We start from the raw sequence: 18,248 nt of genomic DNA on the forward strand, positions 1-18,248 counted from the left end.
GAGGTGAGGGTGGGAGAGACAGGAGAAAGAGATTTAACGACCATTTGCAACCGAGAAATTAACCACGTGTTATCTATCTGTGCAAGTATAATCCTGGAATAATGAGCAGTCTTTCCTCAGAACCCAATAGTTCTTTATGTGATGAAGCCAGATCTAACACGGATGGCTAAACCAGTTGTTCAACACATCAAGACTGTGTCCCTTGGACTTAAGGGCAGATATGAGATCTGAACTAGGGGAATGGTCAAGTTGCGAGAAGGATTGATTTTTGGGGATGGTAAAGTTGGAGTCGAGAGTGCAGTGAGCAGTTCAGTGGCTACAGAAATATTGTGGCGACTGGAAAACCAAAGGTTAGACAGTTATCTGAAAACGATCAAGACCAACAGTAAAAAAGTTTGGTCACCACTTACTTATCAAAAAGTTACAGTTCTATTTATTCCTATCTCTTACACCAAATCAAACAATGCAAAGTAATGAAAAGAGAATAGTACCCAGATGTCTTGAAATTCTCAATGCTAAATCCAATGGTTGGAACAATGTCTTGTACTTGAGCCTGTAAAACAATTACATTGATCAGCACAGGAAATTCTGCTAACAGATGTTTTCTTGGTCAAAACTGGAGTCATGCTTTACATTTTATATTTTTTATATCAATTATGTTAGAAGTAATGTAAATTTGCATACATAAAACAATCTCATTACAAGACAAAACTATAATAGATATTCAGATATTTTACTTCTCTAATTGTAATCTATTCCAGTCCACTTAATGTAATATATTTTCTATAATATTCCTGTGAAACGCCTTGGGGTATTTGATTACATTAAAGGTACTGTACGAATACATTGTCATTGTTATTAGAACAGTGGTTGCACTTCAAAAGTACATAATTCGCTGTAAAGCATCTTGGAGCGCCCCGAGCTGCTCTTTAAATACAAGACTGACTTTCTTTATTTTGTTGCACATTTGGGCAAATCAGAATGTAATTCCAATAAATTATTTCAGGTCAGCAAACAACTCCAGTTGAAAAATGTGAATTTGGTGTCCAGCACTCCATCTTCAGACTCAAGCATTGTATTAACTCCAAAACATGAACAATGTTAGATTATTATGCCAATAATTCTCCCAGGGCTCTGAAATTATGCCGCGTGACAGTAGCAGATAGATGTTGCAGTGGCCTTAACATGCATAAAATAATTTTTTTTAGGGCAGCACGGTGGTACAGTAGTTAGCATTGCTGCCTACGGCACTGAGGACCCGGGTTCGAATCCCGGCCCTGGGTCACTGTGTGGAGTTTGCACGTTTTCCCCATGTCTGTGTGGATTTCACCTCCACAACCCAAAGAAGTGCATGATAAATGGATTGGCCACGCTAAATTGTCCCTTAATTGGAAAAAATAATTGGGTACTCTAAATTTATATTAAAAAAAAAAGATTTTTTACTATGACTGCTAACATAAAGTAAACGTCCAGTCGCCATAGTCCCAGATGACCATTATCTGCTTTCCCTTTTAAGGGGAAGGGCCGACTGGTGGTTATTTAGCCTGAGGCTCACCACACCTCAGACAAGGAGCAGGTGAGAAGGTGGTAGGCTGGTCTCATTGTTTGTGCGGGCAGAGAAGGTGGCTAGGATAAGGAAAGTGGTGCTCCAAAGGGGGCACCGGGGGAGGTCAGGGGCAGTCGGGGGAGGGTTTGGCCCTTTTAAACTTGCTACTATGACTGGGAATGCGGAGAAGGTGCGGGCCTGGAGTAGGGAGATGGAGACCTTATAGGTGCGGACGGAGGCGGGTTCCTGCAAGGGGTTGGGGTTGAAGGCATGGCAACGGCGCCACTGCCATTTGCCCCAGGGAAGTATTCGGGGAGTTCAGTGGCGGTAGCAACATTGAAGATTTGGAGATAATTCTGGCAGCACTTTTGAGTTGAGATCAGGCTAGAAGGTGATGCCGATAAGAGGGAACCATGGGTTTGAGCCAGGGAGGATGGATGCAAGGTTCTGGGGATGGGAGAAGAGAGGGGTGAAGGAGATGAAGGATCTACTTTTGGAGGGGTGGTTCGCAAGCTTGGAGGAGTTGGGGGGCGAGGTTTGGGCTCCAGCATGAGTGGAGTTTAAGATATATGCAGGTGCGGAACATCACGGGAAAGGTCTTCCCGAACTTTCCAGTGGCACAGTCCTCTTCGTTACTGGAGGAGGTGCTGTTGGTGATGGGGCTGGAGGGTAGGGTTGTTTCGACGATTTACGTTCATAGATTACATAGAAGTTACAGTGCAGAAGGAGGCCATTCGGCCCATTGAGTCTGCACCAGCCCTTGGAAAGATAACTCTACTTAAGTCCACACCTCCACCCTATCCCCGAAACCCAGTAACCTACCTAACCATTTTGGACACCAAGAGCAATTTAGAATGGCCAATCCATCTAACCTGCATATATTTGGACTGTAGGGGCACCTGGAGGAAACCCACACAGACACGGGGAGAACATGCAGATTCCGCACAGACAGTGACCCAAGCCGGGAATTGAACCTGGGACTCTGGCGCTGTGAAGCAACATTGCTAACCACTGTGCTACTGTGTCTACCATTGGATCTTGGAGGATGATGAGGGGTCCCTGGAAAGGATTAAGGCCAAGTCAGAACGGTTAAAAAAAAACTGCACCCAAATCTCCAACCAAAATATTTTATGATTCTTGTTTAAAGCCCACCAATTCACCAGAATAAATGTCATAGTATAAGTAGTGATACATATACCAGAGGTGCTACCTCAGCTTGAGCTACTGAAGGATGGTATTACTTTGCCTGCATATAACAGCACTTTTGAAAGTTCAGTCAGTACTTCTGCAACTATTAGCATGCTGCCTCATGGTACCGAGGATCTGGATTCTATTGGAGTTTGCACATTCTCCCAGTGTCTGCGTGGGTCTCACCCCCACAACCCAAAGATGTGCAAGGTGGGTGGATTGGTCACACTAAATTGCTCCTACGGTGGACACTAAATTGAGAATGTGCAAACTCCATAAGGACAATGACCTGCGTCCTTGGCGCCTCGAGGCAGCAAAGCAAACCACTGTGCCACCCTAGAAGGTCTTTCTTCCATTTTTCTGACTAACTGCTTCACAAGGCTTGATTTGCCCTCAAAAAGCAATGAGAAAATATATTGACCGCGGGCTGAAGAGCTACAGCCATTTCAATCAGCAGAAGAGCAATATGTATGTGCCACTGGATACTTTGAGGTTGCATCAGATGATGTTCGCCATATTAATCAGGCAACCAAACACTTGATCTGGAAGGTTCATGATGCTCTATTCAAGAGGTGTGCACAAGTCACATTCTATTCAAGAGTCAGAAAAACAAATGAAAGAGAGAAAGGAAGCGAGAAAGAATCAGTTCTCAAGGTTGACAGGGTTCCCATGGATGCAAGGGGAAACTAATAGAATGCACCAGTCACTCAATGACAATCCCTCCTGTTTTATGGACAGGAAAGATTCTATTAATGCCTCTATAATTTGCAATGCCAATCACCTTAGCCTGCAAGTGATTGCCAGATACCCAGGAGGCTGACATGACTCTCTCATCATGTGACAATCTGCCAGACATGTCCTCACTGAGGCATTAGTGAGCCACGGAGTCGTTATTGTTGCTGACACCCGCAAAGCTACTTTAGACTTCCTTGTAGAAATGTGTTGCCCCCTTTAACTGGAAGCAGTCTGTTAAAAGGTTGCCGTAGAACTGAATTTTCCTCCATCCCAGTGGTAGTAACCATTTCTGCTCCCACCTTCAAGGTTTAATTAGGGACCTAGGAGGAATTTGCAGCAGTTTTGCAGCAAATTTATGAATGAGCTGTATTCCCAGCTCCTGGCAGAAGAATTCAGCACAAATGAGTCTCATAGAAATATTATTAGACATATTATATAAATATAATTGCATCTGTCATTGGATACAAGAGGATTCTGGATAGAGTGTGGAGGCTAAAATTATGTTCTCAAGTTATTAGAGTTAATATTGAGGTCAGAGGTTGCAGAGTGCCTAGGAAAACGATGATATGCTATTCCTCAAACTTGCAGTGAGCTTCAGTGGACAGAGTAGAAGGCTGAAGACATTAAGATCAGAATGATGCTGTAGGCCTAGCAAACTTTCTGCAGTAAATATACCCACTGCTTACAATGCTACACATTTGTTTTGCAAACATAAGTTTATGTATTGAAATGGGGCATTCACTGTCAGATCTTGCATGCCTCATTAAAAACTGAATAACAATTCCCACAGCCTGACCCCAAGTTAAGACAAAAGTTACAAATCACATTGCGAATTAAAATTGTCAGATTTGCAGTGTGTGGCATCCTCTCATTTCTAAACCAGCGCAACAGCTTTTAATCTCTCAGTCATTCTGATACTATCCCTAGCTGTTGCCCTTTCATCCAGTTTTGACAAAATTAGATGTCATACCTCAAATAGAATAATAGATTCTGCATTGAGATTCAAATAGATTTCTATACTATACATCTTTATTGTAGGACAGAGTAAAGTCAGATTATGCTACACTTATTATAATTGGATTGTTATAATTGAATTTCCATTGGAAAGCAAAGAAATGTGTTTACCATAAATTGTCAGTTGGAATGCAAAACGACAGAATTTCAATATCATAAATTTGAATTGAAAGCACAAAACAACATTCTTTTATATTTATCTTGTGTTATTAAATATTGAATCACTCAAATCAGATAATCTTCCAAAGTTAGCACACTGTATATATTTTGATCTGATTTTTATAATTAAATAGGATGTTTCAATAAGAATAAAATCAAAGATTAGTATTCAATTCAAAATCCTGCTGTTCATTATTAATTAAATATTCTACATTAAATCATTGGTCTTGGCCGATGAAGTGCTAAAATTCCCCGTAGCATTCCTGGTTTGGGAGGAAATACCACTAAGTGTTTGCCCACTTCTTCAGACTTGTATCTACTTCTTCACTAAAATCCAAACATATAATTTCACCCATGAGTTGAAGACAAAATTAGGTTAGTCAACGATTCTTCAGATGGTGGAACAGGCTAATGAAACCACTGTCTAAGATCATACACAAAGGCTTGTCACTTGGACAAGGCAGCAGAGGTGATTCTGTTACCCTGGCACTTCAGTGGTGAATCAGCTGCCTCGAATGGGAAGGGGGAACATTTTAAAGTAAACTATTTGGTAGATAGAACAAAGACATGTCATAAATTCATAATTCTTTACTTTTTGTACAGGAAGAAACAGGATGTTATTTAAAATAAGATCTCATTTTGACAGCATTAAATTTTCACTGCAGAACTGCCATCTCTGGACAGTTAGGACTGGGATTGTTGGTAAATGCAAAAGCAGTCTTTTATTTCTCCACTTTACACTGGGTTAATGATTTCCATTTTAAATTTAAATGAAAATTATTTCATTCTTGCAAAAAAATAGAAAAACAGAAAGGAAATGAAAAATATAGGCAACATAAATGCCAATTTTTCCACTGTTATTATTTTAGTGAAATCCAAGTGTACAAACGTACAGAAGGTTAGGGCTGAGGAAAGGAAAAGAGAGGAAAACAATCATGGACAAACAGAAAACGATCAAAGAACTTGGGCTCAATATTGGAGAATCGCCCCCAAGTGTTCGCGCCGTCGTGAACCGGGCCCGGGTACGAAGGATTCGGGGGGCCAGCATGGCGCTGGAGCAGTTCACATCGCTCCAGCCTCCTTACCGCTGTGCCAACCTGCGCATGCGCGGGGGACTTCTTACGCGCGCTGGCCCCGACCCAACAAGGGGTCGGTGTTCAGGGGCCGGCCGTGCCAGAAAGTAGGCCCGGGGGGGAAAGAGGCCGGCCCGCCGATTGGTGGGCCCCGATCGCGGGCCAGACCCCATCGGAGCCCACCCCCCCCTCACCCCCACCCAGGCCACCCCCCGGCCGTTCCCGCAGAGTTCCCGTCGACAGCGACCAGGGGTGAACGCCGCCGGCGGGACTCTGTCGTATCGGTGCTGCCGCTCGGCCCATTTGGACCGGAGAGTCGGCACCTCGCCGATTCCAGCAGCCCGTGGCCGGTGTCGCACCAAACGCACCGGCGCAAATGGCGCCGATTCTCTGCACCTTGGAGAATCGCGCGCCAGCTTCAGGTCGTCGTGGCGCGGTTGCGGCGATTCTCCGGCCCGGCGCGGGGCTCGGAGAATCGCCCCCCCCCCTTGTGTTTTAGTGTATTTCATTACCTCAGGTTAACCCCCAAATTATTTACAGCTGGTTAACTATCTTTGAAGTGTAGTCAGTGTTAAAATGCAGGAAACGCACCAGCCAAATTTGCACACAGCAATGTCCCACAGACAACACTGTGTTAATCACCAATTAATCTGTTTAGTGATGTTCATGGAGGAATAAATATAAGTCAGAGCACTGGCGAGAAATTCCCTGCTCTTCTTCAAAATGGGATGTTTTACACACAACCAAAAGGGCAGACCAGGCTCTGTTTTAATATCGCATCCGAATAATGACACTTCCAACATCACAGCACCCTTCAGGGGCATCAACCTGCAGTGGGGCAGTGAATCCATAACTTTCTGAGGCAAGAGTGCTACCACTGAACCATAGTTGACAGCAGAGTATGAGGAAAAGTAATTAAAAAATAAAAAAACACAACGAAATGGGGAAGAATCAAGAAAGAGACTACTGAAGAAAGTAAAAAGAGGGGCAGAGGAATAAATCCTACAAAATAGTCGACATAAAGGAAATAAGATTATTTCAATACTGAAAAGGAAGCTGAAAGAATAAGTGACTGAAGAGGTTAGTTACAGACTGGTACTAAAATGGTTGCATTTTACATGGCATAGACCAGTTAATCATTTTTTTGAAAAAGAAACTTACGTTTGAAGGTTTTAGACAATTAATTATAGTTGTTTTCCCACTATTGTCCAGTCCCAGGCACAACACGTGGACCTCCTTCTTCTTTAGACCAAGCCAGCCAGCAAGTTTGTCAAATAGCCCCATGATCTCGACTTCAGCTGAGCTAATTATAATCAAAAGAAAAGGATTGAATTTTTATAAGGGCTTCAGAATAAATTATATCTTTATCAGGTACAAAATAATTTTAAACATATTCATTTAATTAAGCAAAATTTCCAATCATAAAAATGAAATAAATAGCAGAGTTTAAATGAAGAGTTATTATAAGATTGTAACAATGGTGGTTTAATAGATTACAGAGGAGAAGCCAGACATTGCAGCAGACGCTGGCTTAATTGGGTAATAACATGAGCAGACGACAATCACGGATTATTCTGCAAGAGCCTGAAATAATGATATACTTGAAATCCTTTAAAATGCATTTGCATCAAATAAAAAAGGTTTAATAAAAACTTTTATTAATGTTTATTAATAAAACATAATTGAATCGGATGCACTTCACCAAACATTAAATATAAATTTTTACATTAAAGCAACAAAAATAATTGGTTATTTCCTTTACGAAGTATTAATTTCTATGAAAGGTATTAGAGATATGACAGCCTCAGCAGTGGGTTATTGGAAAGCTGGGCATGACACTTGAACAATTTAAGGGTACAGTTATACTACAACTTCTCTTTTGAAATCTGGGGTTCGTAGAACCAAACGTTGGACATTTGCTACACTGCGAAGTACAGATCACATGGAGTCCAGTGCCAAAGGAGTATGCAGGCAGAATTCTGTTCTCTGTGTCAATACTTAGTTTAGTTGGAAGAGTGGGACAGTGGGAAGTTATTTTTTTATAATGTTAAAAGGATTGGGAGAACAAGATGGCGCATGGGTTAGACACTGGTCTTTCCCCATTAGGTCCAGATTGTTGGAATGAACACCGACTGACTATGTGGATGGATATTAAATGAGCTTGGACAGTCTCAAACCAAATTCTAGTTAGCATGAACCAACAGCATAAGATTGTGACATTCGCTGACCATGTTATTCTGAAACCCTCAAATGTTGTGAAAAGAGAAAACATATTTGCAAGCACAGTTAAAAGTTCTTTTTTTAAAAACAATATTTTATTGAGGTATTTGAAATTTGTGTTTTACAACAGTAACATAAACAAATGACATCAACATGGTAAAATAAACATTTCCCCCCCCCCAGCCCAATCTTCACGCACCTCAACCATACAACAATCCACCCCCCGCCTTGAAATACTGCATCTGCTGACATTTAAATTTCCCCCGAGAAAGTCGACGAATAGCTGCCACCTCCGGGTGAACCCTAACATTGACCCTCTTAAGGCAAACTTTATTTACTCGAGACTAAGAAACCCAGCCATGTCACTAACCCAGGTCTCTACACTCGGGGGCTTCGAGTCCCTCCACATTACTAAGATCCATCTCCGGGCTACCAGGGAGGCAAAGGCCCATACGTTGGCCTCTTTCGCCCCTGAACTCCCGGATCTTCCGACACTCCAAAGTTCGCTACCTCCGAACTCGGCACCACCCGTGTTTTTAGCACTGTGGACATTGCCTTAGCAAAATCCTGCCAAAACCCTTTAAGCTTCGGGCATGCCCAAAGCATTTGGGCAGGATTTGCTGGGCTTCCCGCGCACCTAGCCTCTACTCCGAAGAACTTACTCATCCTAGCCACTGTCATGTGTGCCCGGTGGACAACCTTAAATTTTATTAGGCTAAGCCTGGCACATGATGAGGAGGTATTAACCCTCCATAGGTCATCCACCCATAGACCCGCCTCTATCTCTCCTCCTAGCTCGTCCTCCCACTTGCCCTTAAGCTCCTCCACCGGGGTTTCCTCCGCTTCCGAAAGCTCCTTGTAAATATCCGATACTTTCCCCTCTCCCACCCAGGTACTGGACACTACTCTATCCTGTATCCCCCGTGGCGGCAGCAGCGGAAAGGCCGGCACCTGTTTTCTCAGGAAATCTTGCACCTGCAAATACCTAAAACCATTCCCTGCTGACAATTTAAATTTATCCTCCAAAGCTTTCAAGCTGGGAAAGCTCCCGTCTATTAATAGATCCCCCATCCTTCTAATTCCTGCCCTCTGCCAGCTCCGGAACCCGCCATCTAGCCTACCCGGTACAAACCTATGGTTATTATAAATCGGGGTCCAAACCTATGCTCCCTCCGCTCTCTTATGTCTCCTCCATTGCCCCCAGATTCTCAGAGCAGCCGCCACCACCACCAGACTTGTGGAGTATCGGGCCGGCGAGAACTGACGAGGTGCAGTGCTCCCAAACTGGTGTCTTTACATGCCGACCCCTCCCCCACTACCGCCTTCCTAATCATGGCTATATTAGCCGCCCAGTAGTAATTGCAGAAGATCGGCAGCGCCAACCCACCCCCCCCCCCCCCCCCCCCGATTGTCCTTCAGCAACACTTTCTTCACTCGTGGGGTTTTACCCGCCCACACAAAGCCCAAAATAATCTTATTCACCCGCTTGAAAAAGGCCTTACGGATGAAGAGGGGGAGGCACTGAAAGACAAACAGAAATCTGGGGAGGACCGTCATTTTTACGGTGTGTACCCTCCCCCTCAGTGATAGCGGGAGCATGTCCCATCTCTTAAAGTCCCCTTACATTTGTTCTACCAACCGGGATAGGTTTAACATGTGCAGTGCCTCCCATTCTCGGGCCACCTGGATTCCCAGATATCGAAAGCTCTTCCCTACCATTCTAAGCGGCAGCTCACCCAGTCTCTTCTCCTGTCCTCTTGCCTGGATCGCAAACATCTCACTTTTCCCCACGTTCAATTTATACCCTGAAAAATTGCCAAACTCCCCCAAGATTCGCATTACTTCACCCATCCCCTCCAGCGGGTCTGAAATATACAAGAGCAGGTCATCTGCGTAAAGCGAGACCCGTGCTCCACCCCCCCTCCCCCCCTCCGAACCAGCCCTTTCCATATCCTAGAGGCTCTTAACACCACGGCCAATGGCTCTATGGCCAGAGCTAACCGTAGCGGGGAGAGGGGACACCCTTGCCGCGTCCCTCGGTGTAGTTTAAAATACCCCGACCTCAGCCGGTCCGTAAGCACACTCGCTATTGGTGCCTGATAGAGCAAACACACCCAGTCAATGAAGCCCTCACCAAACCCAAATCTTCCCAGCGCCTCCCACAGGTAGTTCCACTCCACCCAATCAAAAGCCTTCTCCGCATCCATTGCTACCGCCACCTCTCCTTCTGAGAACATCATAACAACATTGAGAAGCCTTCGAACATTGGCCTTGAGTTGCCTGCCCTTAACAAATCCTGCCTGGTCTTCCCCAATCACCCCCGGGACATAGTCCTCTGTCCTTATGGCCAGTATCTTAGCCAGCAGTTTGGCATTCACATTCAGTAGAGAAATCAGCCTGTATGACCCACACTGCTCCGGATCCTTCTCCCGTGTCAAGATCAATGAAATCGAGGCCTGCGACATTGTTGGGGGGGGGCTTCCTTCACTCTTGCTTTGTTAAATGTCCTCACCAGCAGTGGGCTCAATATCTCTGAAAACTTCCTAGAGAATTCGACCGGGTAGCCGTCAGGCCCCGGGGCCTTGCCCTCCAGCCCCTTGATTATTTCCTCAATCTCAATTGGAGCTCCCAGCCCTTCCACCAGGTCCTCCTCCACCCTTGGGAACCTCAACTGATCAAAAAACTGCCTCATCCCCTCCACCCCAGCCGGGGGTTCCGACTCATAGAATTTACTATAGAAGTCCTCAAACACCTCGTTTACCCCCGCTGGGTCCAGGACAGTATTACCATCTCTACTCTTTAATTTATCTATCTCCCTAGCCGCCTCACTCTTCCTGAGCTGGTGCGCCAACATTCTGCTTGCCTTTTCCCCATACTCATAGATCGCCCCCCCCCCCCCTTGCCTTACTCAACTGTTCCACTGCTTTCCCTGTGGTCAACAGCCCAAACTCCGCCTGTAGCCTCCGCCGCTCCCTCAGTAGCCCCGTAACCGGGGCCTCCGAGTATTTCCGGTCCACCTGGAGTATCTCAACTAACCTGTCCCTCTCAGCCCGTTCCACCTTTTCTCTGTGGGCCCGGATCGAGATTAATTCCCCTCTGACTACTGCCTTCGAAGCTTCCCAGACCATCACTGCAGAGACCTTCCCCGTATCATTTGTTTCCAGGTAGTTCTGGATAGACTTGTTAACCCGCCCACAGATCGCTTTGTCCGCCAGCAACCCCACATCCAGTCTCCACAGCGGGCATTGCCCTCTCTCCACACTAACCCGTAGATCCACCCAATGCGGGGCATGATCCGACACTGCGATTGCCATGTACTCAGTATCCACCACCTTCGGTATTAGCGCCCTGCTCAGAACAAAAAAGTTGATGTGGGAGTATACCTTGTGGACATGTGAAAAAAAGGAAAACTCCTTCGTCCTCGGCCGTGCAAACCTCCATGGGTCAACTCCCCCCCCATCTGTTCCATAAAACCCTTCAATTCCTTTGCTGCAGCCGGTCTCCTCCCTGTCCCGGATTTTGACCGGTCCAATTCCGGATCAATGACTGTATTGAAGTCCCCTCCCATGATCAGGTTATGTGACTCTAAGTCTGGGTACTTACCGAACGCCCTCCTCCTAAATTCCACGTCGTCACAATTCAGAGAATATATGTTCACAAGTACCACTCGCACCCCCTCCAGCTTCCCACTCACCATTATGTACCTACCCCCTTTGTCTAACACGATTCTCCCTGGCTCGAATGCCACTTTTGCTGATCAAGATCGCTACCCCCCTGGTCTTAAGAGTCCAGTCCTGAGTGGAACACTTGACTGACCCACCCCTTCCTCAATCTCATCTGGTCTGTGACCTTTAGGTGTGCCTCTTGTAGCATTGCCACGTCCGCCTTCAGCCCCCTCAAATGCGCGAACACGCAAGCCCTCTTGACTGGCTCATTCAGTCCTCTCACGTTCCATGTGATCAGCCTGGATGGGGGGGCTTCCAACCCGCACACCCCCTCCCCCCCCGCCGACTAGCCATCACCCTTTTTAGGCTAGCCTCGAGCTCGCGCGCCTCCGCTTCATCGAGTCCCCATTCAGGCAGTCGCCATTCCCGATCTCCCATTTGTCCCCTAGTAACAGTTCCTCCCCTGTCAGCAAAGCAGCTCCCCCCCCCTCCCCCTAGCAACAACAGTAGAAACCCAACCCCCAAGTCAAGCTCCAGCTTAACACTTGCTCACCCCCCACTGCGCTTCTGAGAGTCAGCTGACCCATGCTGACTTGGTAGCACCCGCTCCTGGCACCAAGCAGTCTGTCTCCCTATTGTTCTCTCCCCTCTCCCCCCACATGAATAAACATTTTAAAAGCATCACATTCTCCAGTAAATGAACATCAGAAAAAAACAGTGAAGAAACAGTTACTTTAGAAAAATAGTCATCCAAAAAGAACCAAATTCAAAGCCCATCCCCCCCCCTCTAACCAGCTCCCTGCAAGACAAAGCAACCTTTTTAAAAAATAAATTTAGAGTACCCAATTCATTTTTTCCAATTAAGGGCAATTTAGCGTGTTCAATTCACCTATCTTGCACATCTTTGGGCTGTGGGGGCGAAACGCATGCAAACACGGGGAGAATGTGCAAACTCCACACGGACAGTGACCCAGAGCCGGGATCGAACCTGGGACCTCGGCGCCGTGAGACTGCAGTGCTACCACTGCGCCACCGTGCTGCCCTGACAAAGCAACCTTTAACCATCCACACAGCCCATTACTTCACATAGCGCTACTTAAATTTATACAATCCAGCTCAACAAATCGCCTCCACAGTACTTCTCCAAGGCTTCAGTGTCTTTTAATTCGCCTCCAGCTTCATTTCTTTAATAAAGGTCCATACTTCGTCTGCCGTTTCAAAGTAGAAGTCCCGTTCCTTATGTGTGACCCACAGACGGGCTGGGTACAGCATCCTGAACTTCACTCCTTTTTTAAAGAGGGTCGATTTTGCCCGATTGAACCCAGCTCGCCTCTTGGCCAAATCCGCTTCCAGGTCCTGTTTGATGCGCAGCTCACAGTTCTCCCACTTGCTGCTCTGTTCTTTCTTGGCCCACCGCAAAACGTGTTCCTTGTCCATGAAACGGTGAAAACGTACCACCATGGCCATTGGCGGCTCGTTCACTCGGGGCTTCCTTGCGAGGGCTATGTGCGCTCTGTCCAATTCCAGGGGCCGAGGGAACGCCCCAGCCCCCATCAACTTCTCCAACATGTCCGTCACATAAGCCCTCGCATCCGATCCCTCACTGCCTTAAGGGAGGCCAACAATTCTGAGATTCTGCCTCCTGGACCTGTTCTCCAGGTCCTCCAGCATTCTTTTCAGGCGGTCGCTCATCATCTCCACCTTGCTTTCCAGCACGGTTGTTACCCCTCGTGCTTGGACAACTTTTGTTCCACCTCCTGGATCGCTCTCCCGTGGGTTTCCGGATTCTGAACCACTTGATCAATCGAAGCCTTAATCGGATCCAGAGTGTCCTGCTTCAGCTTGGCGAAGCAATCCTGGAAAACTTCACCAGCTGCTCCGTCAACCACTGTGGCGTGTCCCCACGGCCCCGCCGCCCCGCCATGCTGTCCCGTGTTACCAACTCTACTTGCGTCTCCCTTATAGGACTTTGTCATCTCACACGGCCACTTCTGGTCCAATTCTCCACACACCGGAGGGGGATTTCTCCTCACTGTCTCACTCTTCATCGATTTATCCCATAAAATCTGGAAATAAACAGGGGAAAAAGGTCCAAAAGTCCGTTACAGGCAGAAGCTATCAAATGTGCGACCTACTCCTCCATGGCCGCCACCGAATGTCCACAGTTAAGAGTTCACAGTTCCCACTCAATTCCAAAGTACAATGTAAATTCAGCCACATCAGGAAATGGTTTGGCCTTAATCAACTGTTGAACAGTGGTGCTATAAAAGTTTTGCTGCAATGGAAGGCAACAGTTTTTGTGTGGAATTGAGCACTGCAAGCATTCCATTAATTAAAATCGGATTTCTTAAACTGTTAATGACCACATTTGTAATTGTTGGAAAATAACGTCCATGACAAAGTTGGTAATCACCTCACGTTTCAGAAACATATTTCAAAAGGAAATTATGGGAAATTTAATAACTTTCAATCTTTCTTCACATCAGTCATCAAGACTACCGGCGGGATTCTCCATTCCTGAGACTAAGTGTTGATGCCGGGGCATGATTCGTGGACATCCCTCTTATGGACTGATAGACTTATGGACTGACTCTTCATACATCTTCTCTACTGAATAGTGCTACACTCCTGTATGCTTCACCCAATGCCTGTGTCTAGGTATTTACATTGTGTATTTTTTGTTTGCCCTATTATGTATTTTCTTTTCATGTACAGAATGATCTGTTTGAGCTGCACGCAGAACAGTACTTTTCACTGTATCTCGGTACACGTGACAATAAACCAATCCAATCCACGACAGCAAAACTGGCACTGCGCCTAGACCAATTCAGTGACTGTTAAGCGCCACGTGGAACACAATCGATTCCAATAAGAAATGGTGCAGGATTCGCCAAGTTTGTGATTGACACCCAGGAAGTTGACATGCTGCAGCCGCATATACACATTATACTCCACATACACACCATGCTAGCCAACAAGATGGCAGCAAGAAGATCGGCCCTGAGACTTACGGATGGCGAGCTTGAGACTCTACTGGACTCCATGGGGGAGGCGGGCCACCCTGTACCCCGGTCCGGGAAGGAGGCTGACAGCTGCCACAGTTCGCCGTGCCTGGGCCCAGGTGGCAGAGGCCGTCAGCACTGGGTGAGTAGGCAGCATTGTGCCCCTGGCATCAACCCCCACCCCACACACCTGTTAACCCACACCCCCCAATGTGGAAGGTGGCCAAACCCTCTCCCTGCACCATATGCTGGCATCATACCGGTGGCCATGGCCGGGTGCCCTGGCCACGGAAGCCACCAGCTATCCACTCCCTGGCTACATGCGTCGGACTGTCTAACCCGGTGCGCTTTCTGTTCCCCCAGCAGTAGCAGGTCACTCATAACCGCAGGGAATGGGACCGCTGGACCTATGGCCCCTCACTGTGGAAGAGCAATGGACCCAGGATGTAGTTAGTTGGTGGGCCTGAGGAAAGAGAAGTTGCCGGGGTGGAGATCGGCCTTGGGAGAGGAAGTGCGATCTCGCTTAGTTGCGGATCCCCGTCACACGTGTATCAAACCACCCCCCCCCCCCCTCCGACACCACTCTCACCCCCATACCACTCTCACACTACCCTCACCCCCACACATCACCCTCACACCACCCCCGGCTTGCGATCTAATCATGCGTCTTGTCTTGTATCTTGGGAGCTGCTGGTGATGGGGTGGGACCTTCTGAAGTGCCCCACCCCCAGCCACAACCCCCTTCCATGTGCCGAGCAGCGTTAATGACACCGACATGGAGGGGACCCATATTTGAGACACAGGACACCCCTGGAGCTTGAATCCGATGTTGACACAGATTTCCCATCACAGCTGTCTCCAACACCCTCCAGCATCCCAGAGACACTCACCTCAGTTGGGCACTAGCGAAAATGCTCCTGGAACACTCTCTGGTGCTCAACACACAGATGATCCGGTACCTCAGGTGGAAGTAGGAACACCTGAGGGGACGGACTGTCGGATGGTGGGCGGACCCCAGGGACTAGCTGCCGTCCAAACGCGTTTCGGACTTCTGGAATGAACACTCTCTTCTATTGTGGAGATGCAGTCGCAGAGCCAGGGACTACACGAGGGGTTGTTGGCGAGCACCCAGCACTTGCAGGCACAGGTGGAGGCGTCTAACTGCGTTCAGGAGCAGAAGGTGGTGCTGACAATGCGTGCCACCCAGGCCAACACCGCAGTGGAGGCCTTGGGGGCGAGGGTTTTGGCTATGGATCAGCATGTCCAAAACCTGGGGTAATCTGTGCAGGCGGTGGCTGAGGCCCAGGACAGGGTTGCCCTCTCACAGGCAGCCATGTGTCAGAGCTACCTGAACATTGCAACGGCGTTCATGAGCGTCGACTAGTCACAGCGGGCCGTGGCTGGGAGTGTTGGCGGCATTGCCTGACTTGGCATAGCCGCAGAGGGAGGTGGCCCAGTCCCAAAGGGAGATGGCGCAGTCACTGGCTGATGTGGCACAGACCCAGAAGGTGGTGTCACAGATGCAGCATGATGCGGCACAGTCCCAGATGGAGGTGGTTCATTCCCTGTGCTCCATGGTCACGATCATGCAGAATCTGGCCATGATGAGCGCGGGCCTCCAGACTGGCAGTGCCAGGAGGGGAGGGAACCTCAGGGGTTCGCTCAGCTCGCACTCCCGCCCCATGGAATAACCCGGGGGCCATTGGGCACCCTGCGGGAGGAGGAGCTGATGGGGCCTGTGCCGCTGACTCCCGCAGGGGAGGTGCCGGAACACCGCAGCACCTCGGACTCCCCTTCCTGTTGCGCATCTGGTGGGCAGCGGGTAGAACAGGCACCACACCACCTGGGACATCCAAGCAGCAGCCCGGTCGCCTCAGAAAGTGGCCGCCAAAGGGGACCCAAGTCGCAGGGCGGAAATCACAGCAGGCCGCCTCCATTCCTGATGTACCATTTGGGGACCCACCTAGAAGTAGCGTTAGGGCCCATGAGGCCAGAAAGTTAGACACCAGTTAAGTTTGCACGGGTGCAGCGCGCAGGGAACAGTTTAGGGATAGGGACTAGGGCATGACTATATATATATATAAAAAAAGCACCTGTTCACAATGTTAGAGCCTACCTCAATGCTCTGTCAGAAGGGTGTGAGAGAGGGAATGGGGGGCTGGGAAATGGGCAGACATTGGGGGTGGGCTGGGCTCATGGACCGCAATTCAGCCAGCGCTCAACGTTCTGGTGTCCCACCCCACCTCCGGCATCCGAGGGATTCGATTGCACGTGTGATGGAATGGCCAGCTCGCATGGAGGGGTCACCGAGGTGGATGGTGGGACGTGCTACCATGAGCAGGAGTCAGACATGATGTGGAGCACCAGCTCTCATTGTAGAGCAGGTAGTCATCATTTTCCATCCCGTGGACGACATCCGATGTTACTGCCAACCCTGGGCCCGCACCCCCATAGTGCGGCAGGTATCTATCACAGAGGGAGTTGAAGGGGTGGGTCCACCACTTCTCCCCCCCCCCAACGTTGGTGAACCTGGAGGCGATCAGAGAGTCTCCTGAGCATTGGCCGTGGCGCACACGTTGTGCGGCCTACCATAGCCCCATGTCCTGCTCATTCTCCCCCTCCCCCACATCTTCCTCATCGGACAAGGACTTGGGTTCATCCTCCTCCTCCAGCACATCGTTCCTCTGCTGCACGATGTTGTGGAGGACACAGCAGGCCGCCACGATGCGGGAGACCCTCCCATCACCCCTCCAGAGCAGTCCAGGCACCTGAGCCGCATCTTCAGGATGCCGAAGCACCGCTCAACCATGCCCCTGGTCGCTGCATGGGCATCGTAGCGGGTCTCCGTGTCGGTCTGTGCCAGGATGAAGACGTTGTGCACACTGCCGGGTATCGGCCTCAGACGTGTATGATGCGCATCTGATGGTTTCAAATCACTGCACGTTCATCGAAAAGGAATCCCTTTCAGTTTGTGTAGAGCGGCTTGTCATCTGCAGGTGCCAAAAGGGCGACATGGATCCTGTCAATCACCCCCTGGACCTGGGACATCCCATAGATGGCAGAGATCCTCGCTGCCCAGGCATCCTGGTAGGCTAGGTCTACATTGAAATGGATGTATTGTGCGGACTGGGCAGGTAATGCTTCGGTGTCGGCGCAGATGCAACTGTGCACCGAGCTCTATGAGATCCCAGTGATTTCCCCACTCAGCACCTGGAAGGACCCTGTGGCATAAATGTTCAGGGCGACCATCACCTTAATGGCCACCGGGAGGTGTCCTCCCTCTTTCTCCCGCGGTGCCAGGTGCACCATGATCTGGCAAACATGCCGCTCTGTCCCCCTGTTCAACCGAGTCCTCGAATGACAGGCACTGCCGCTGCACGCGAGGCCTCATGCGGCGCCTCCTATGCACCACCTCCGCCTCCTCAGCCTAGGGCTGCCTCCTGTTTTGCTGCTGAATGCTCCACTGCTGCAGATTCAGCTCGTACAGCCGTATGGCATCCCCCAGGGCTGCGGCGATTAGGAGGAAGGCCACCATTGCCGGTTGTATTCCAATATCCATTGTCTGCAGGGGTTGAAAGGCAGGCATGTTAGCATGGTGCGTACACACATGCCCACCTCGGTCCAATGGCTTACATGGTCCTGTAGG

General features: G+C 48.6%; 1 protein-coding gene across 3 annotated transcripts in view; it reads right to left on the bottom strand.

Moving 5' to 3' along the window:
- arl6 (ARF like GTPase 6) overlaps window positions 1–18,248 on the bottom strand; it is a 78,201-nt gene that overhangs the window by 44,367 nt on the left and 15,586 nt on the right. For all 3 annotated transcript variants that reach the window (XR_011948676.1, XM_072513910.1, XM_072513909.1), the window contains 2 exons: window positions 6,877–7,018; window positions 492–553 (listed from right to left, as the gene is read on the bottom strand). Coding sequence is in view for 2 of the 3 variants with exons in the window: in XM_072513910.1 (XP_072370011.1) it covers window positions 492–553; window positions 6,877–6,999 (185 nt within the window). In the remaining variant the exon portion in view is untranslated. The remainder of the gene's footprint in view (window positions 1–491; window positions 554–6,876; window positions 7,019–18,248) is intronic.

Source organism: Scyliorhinus torazame, chromosome 8 (assembly GCF_047496885.1).
Source record: "Scyliorhinus torazame isolate Kashiwa2021f chromosome 8, sScyTor2.1, whole genome shotgun sequence".
Taxonomy (NCBI): Eukaryota; Metazoa; Chordata; class Chondrichthyes; order Carcharhiniformes; family Scyliorhinidae; genus Scyliorhinus; species Scyliorhinus torazame.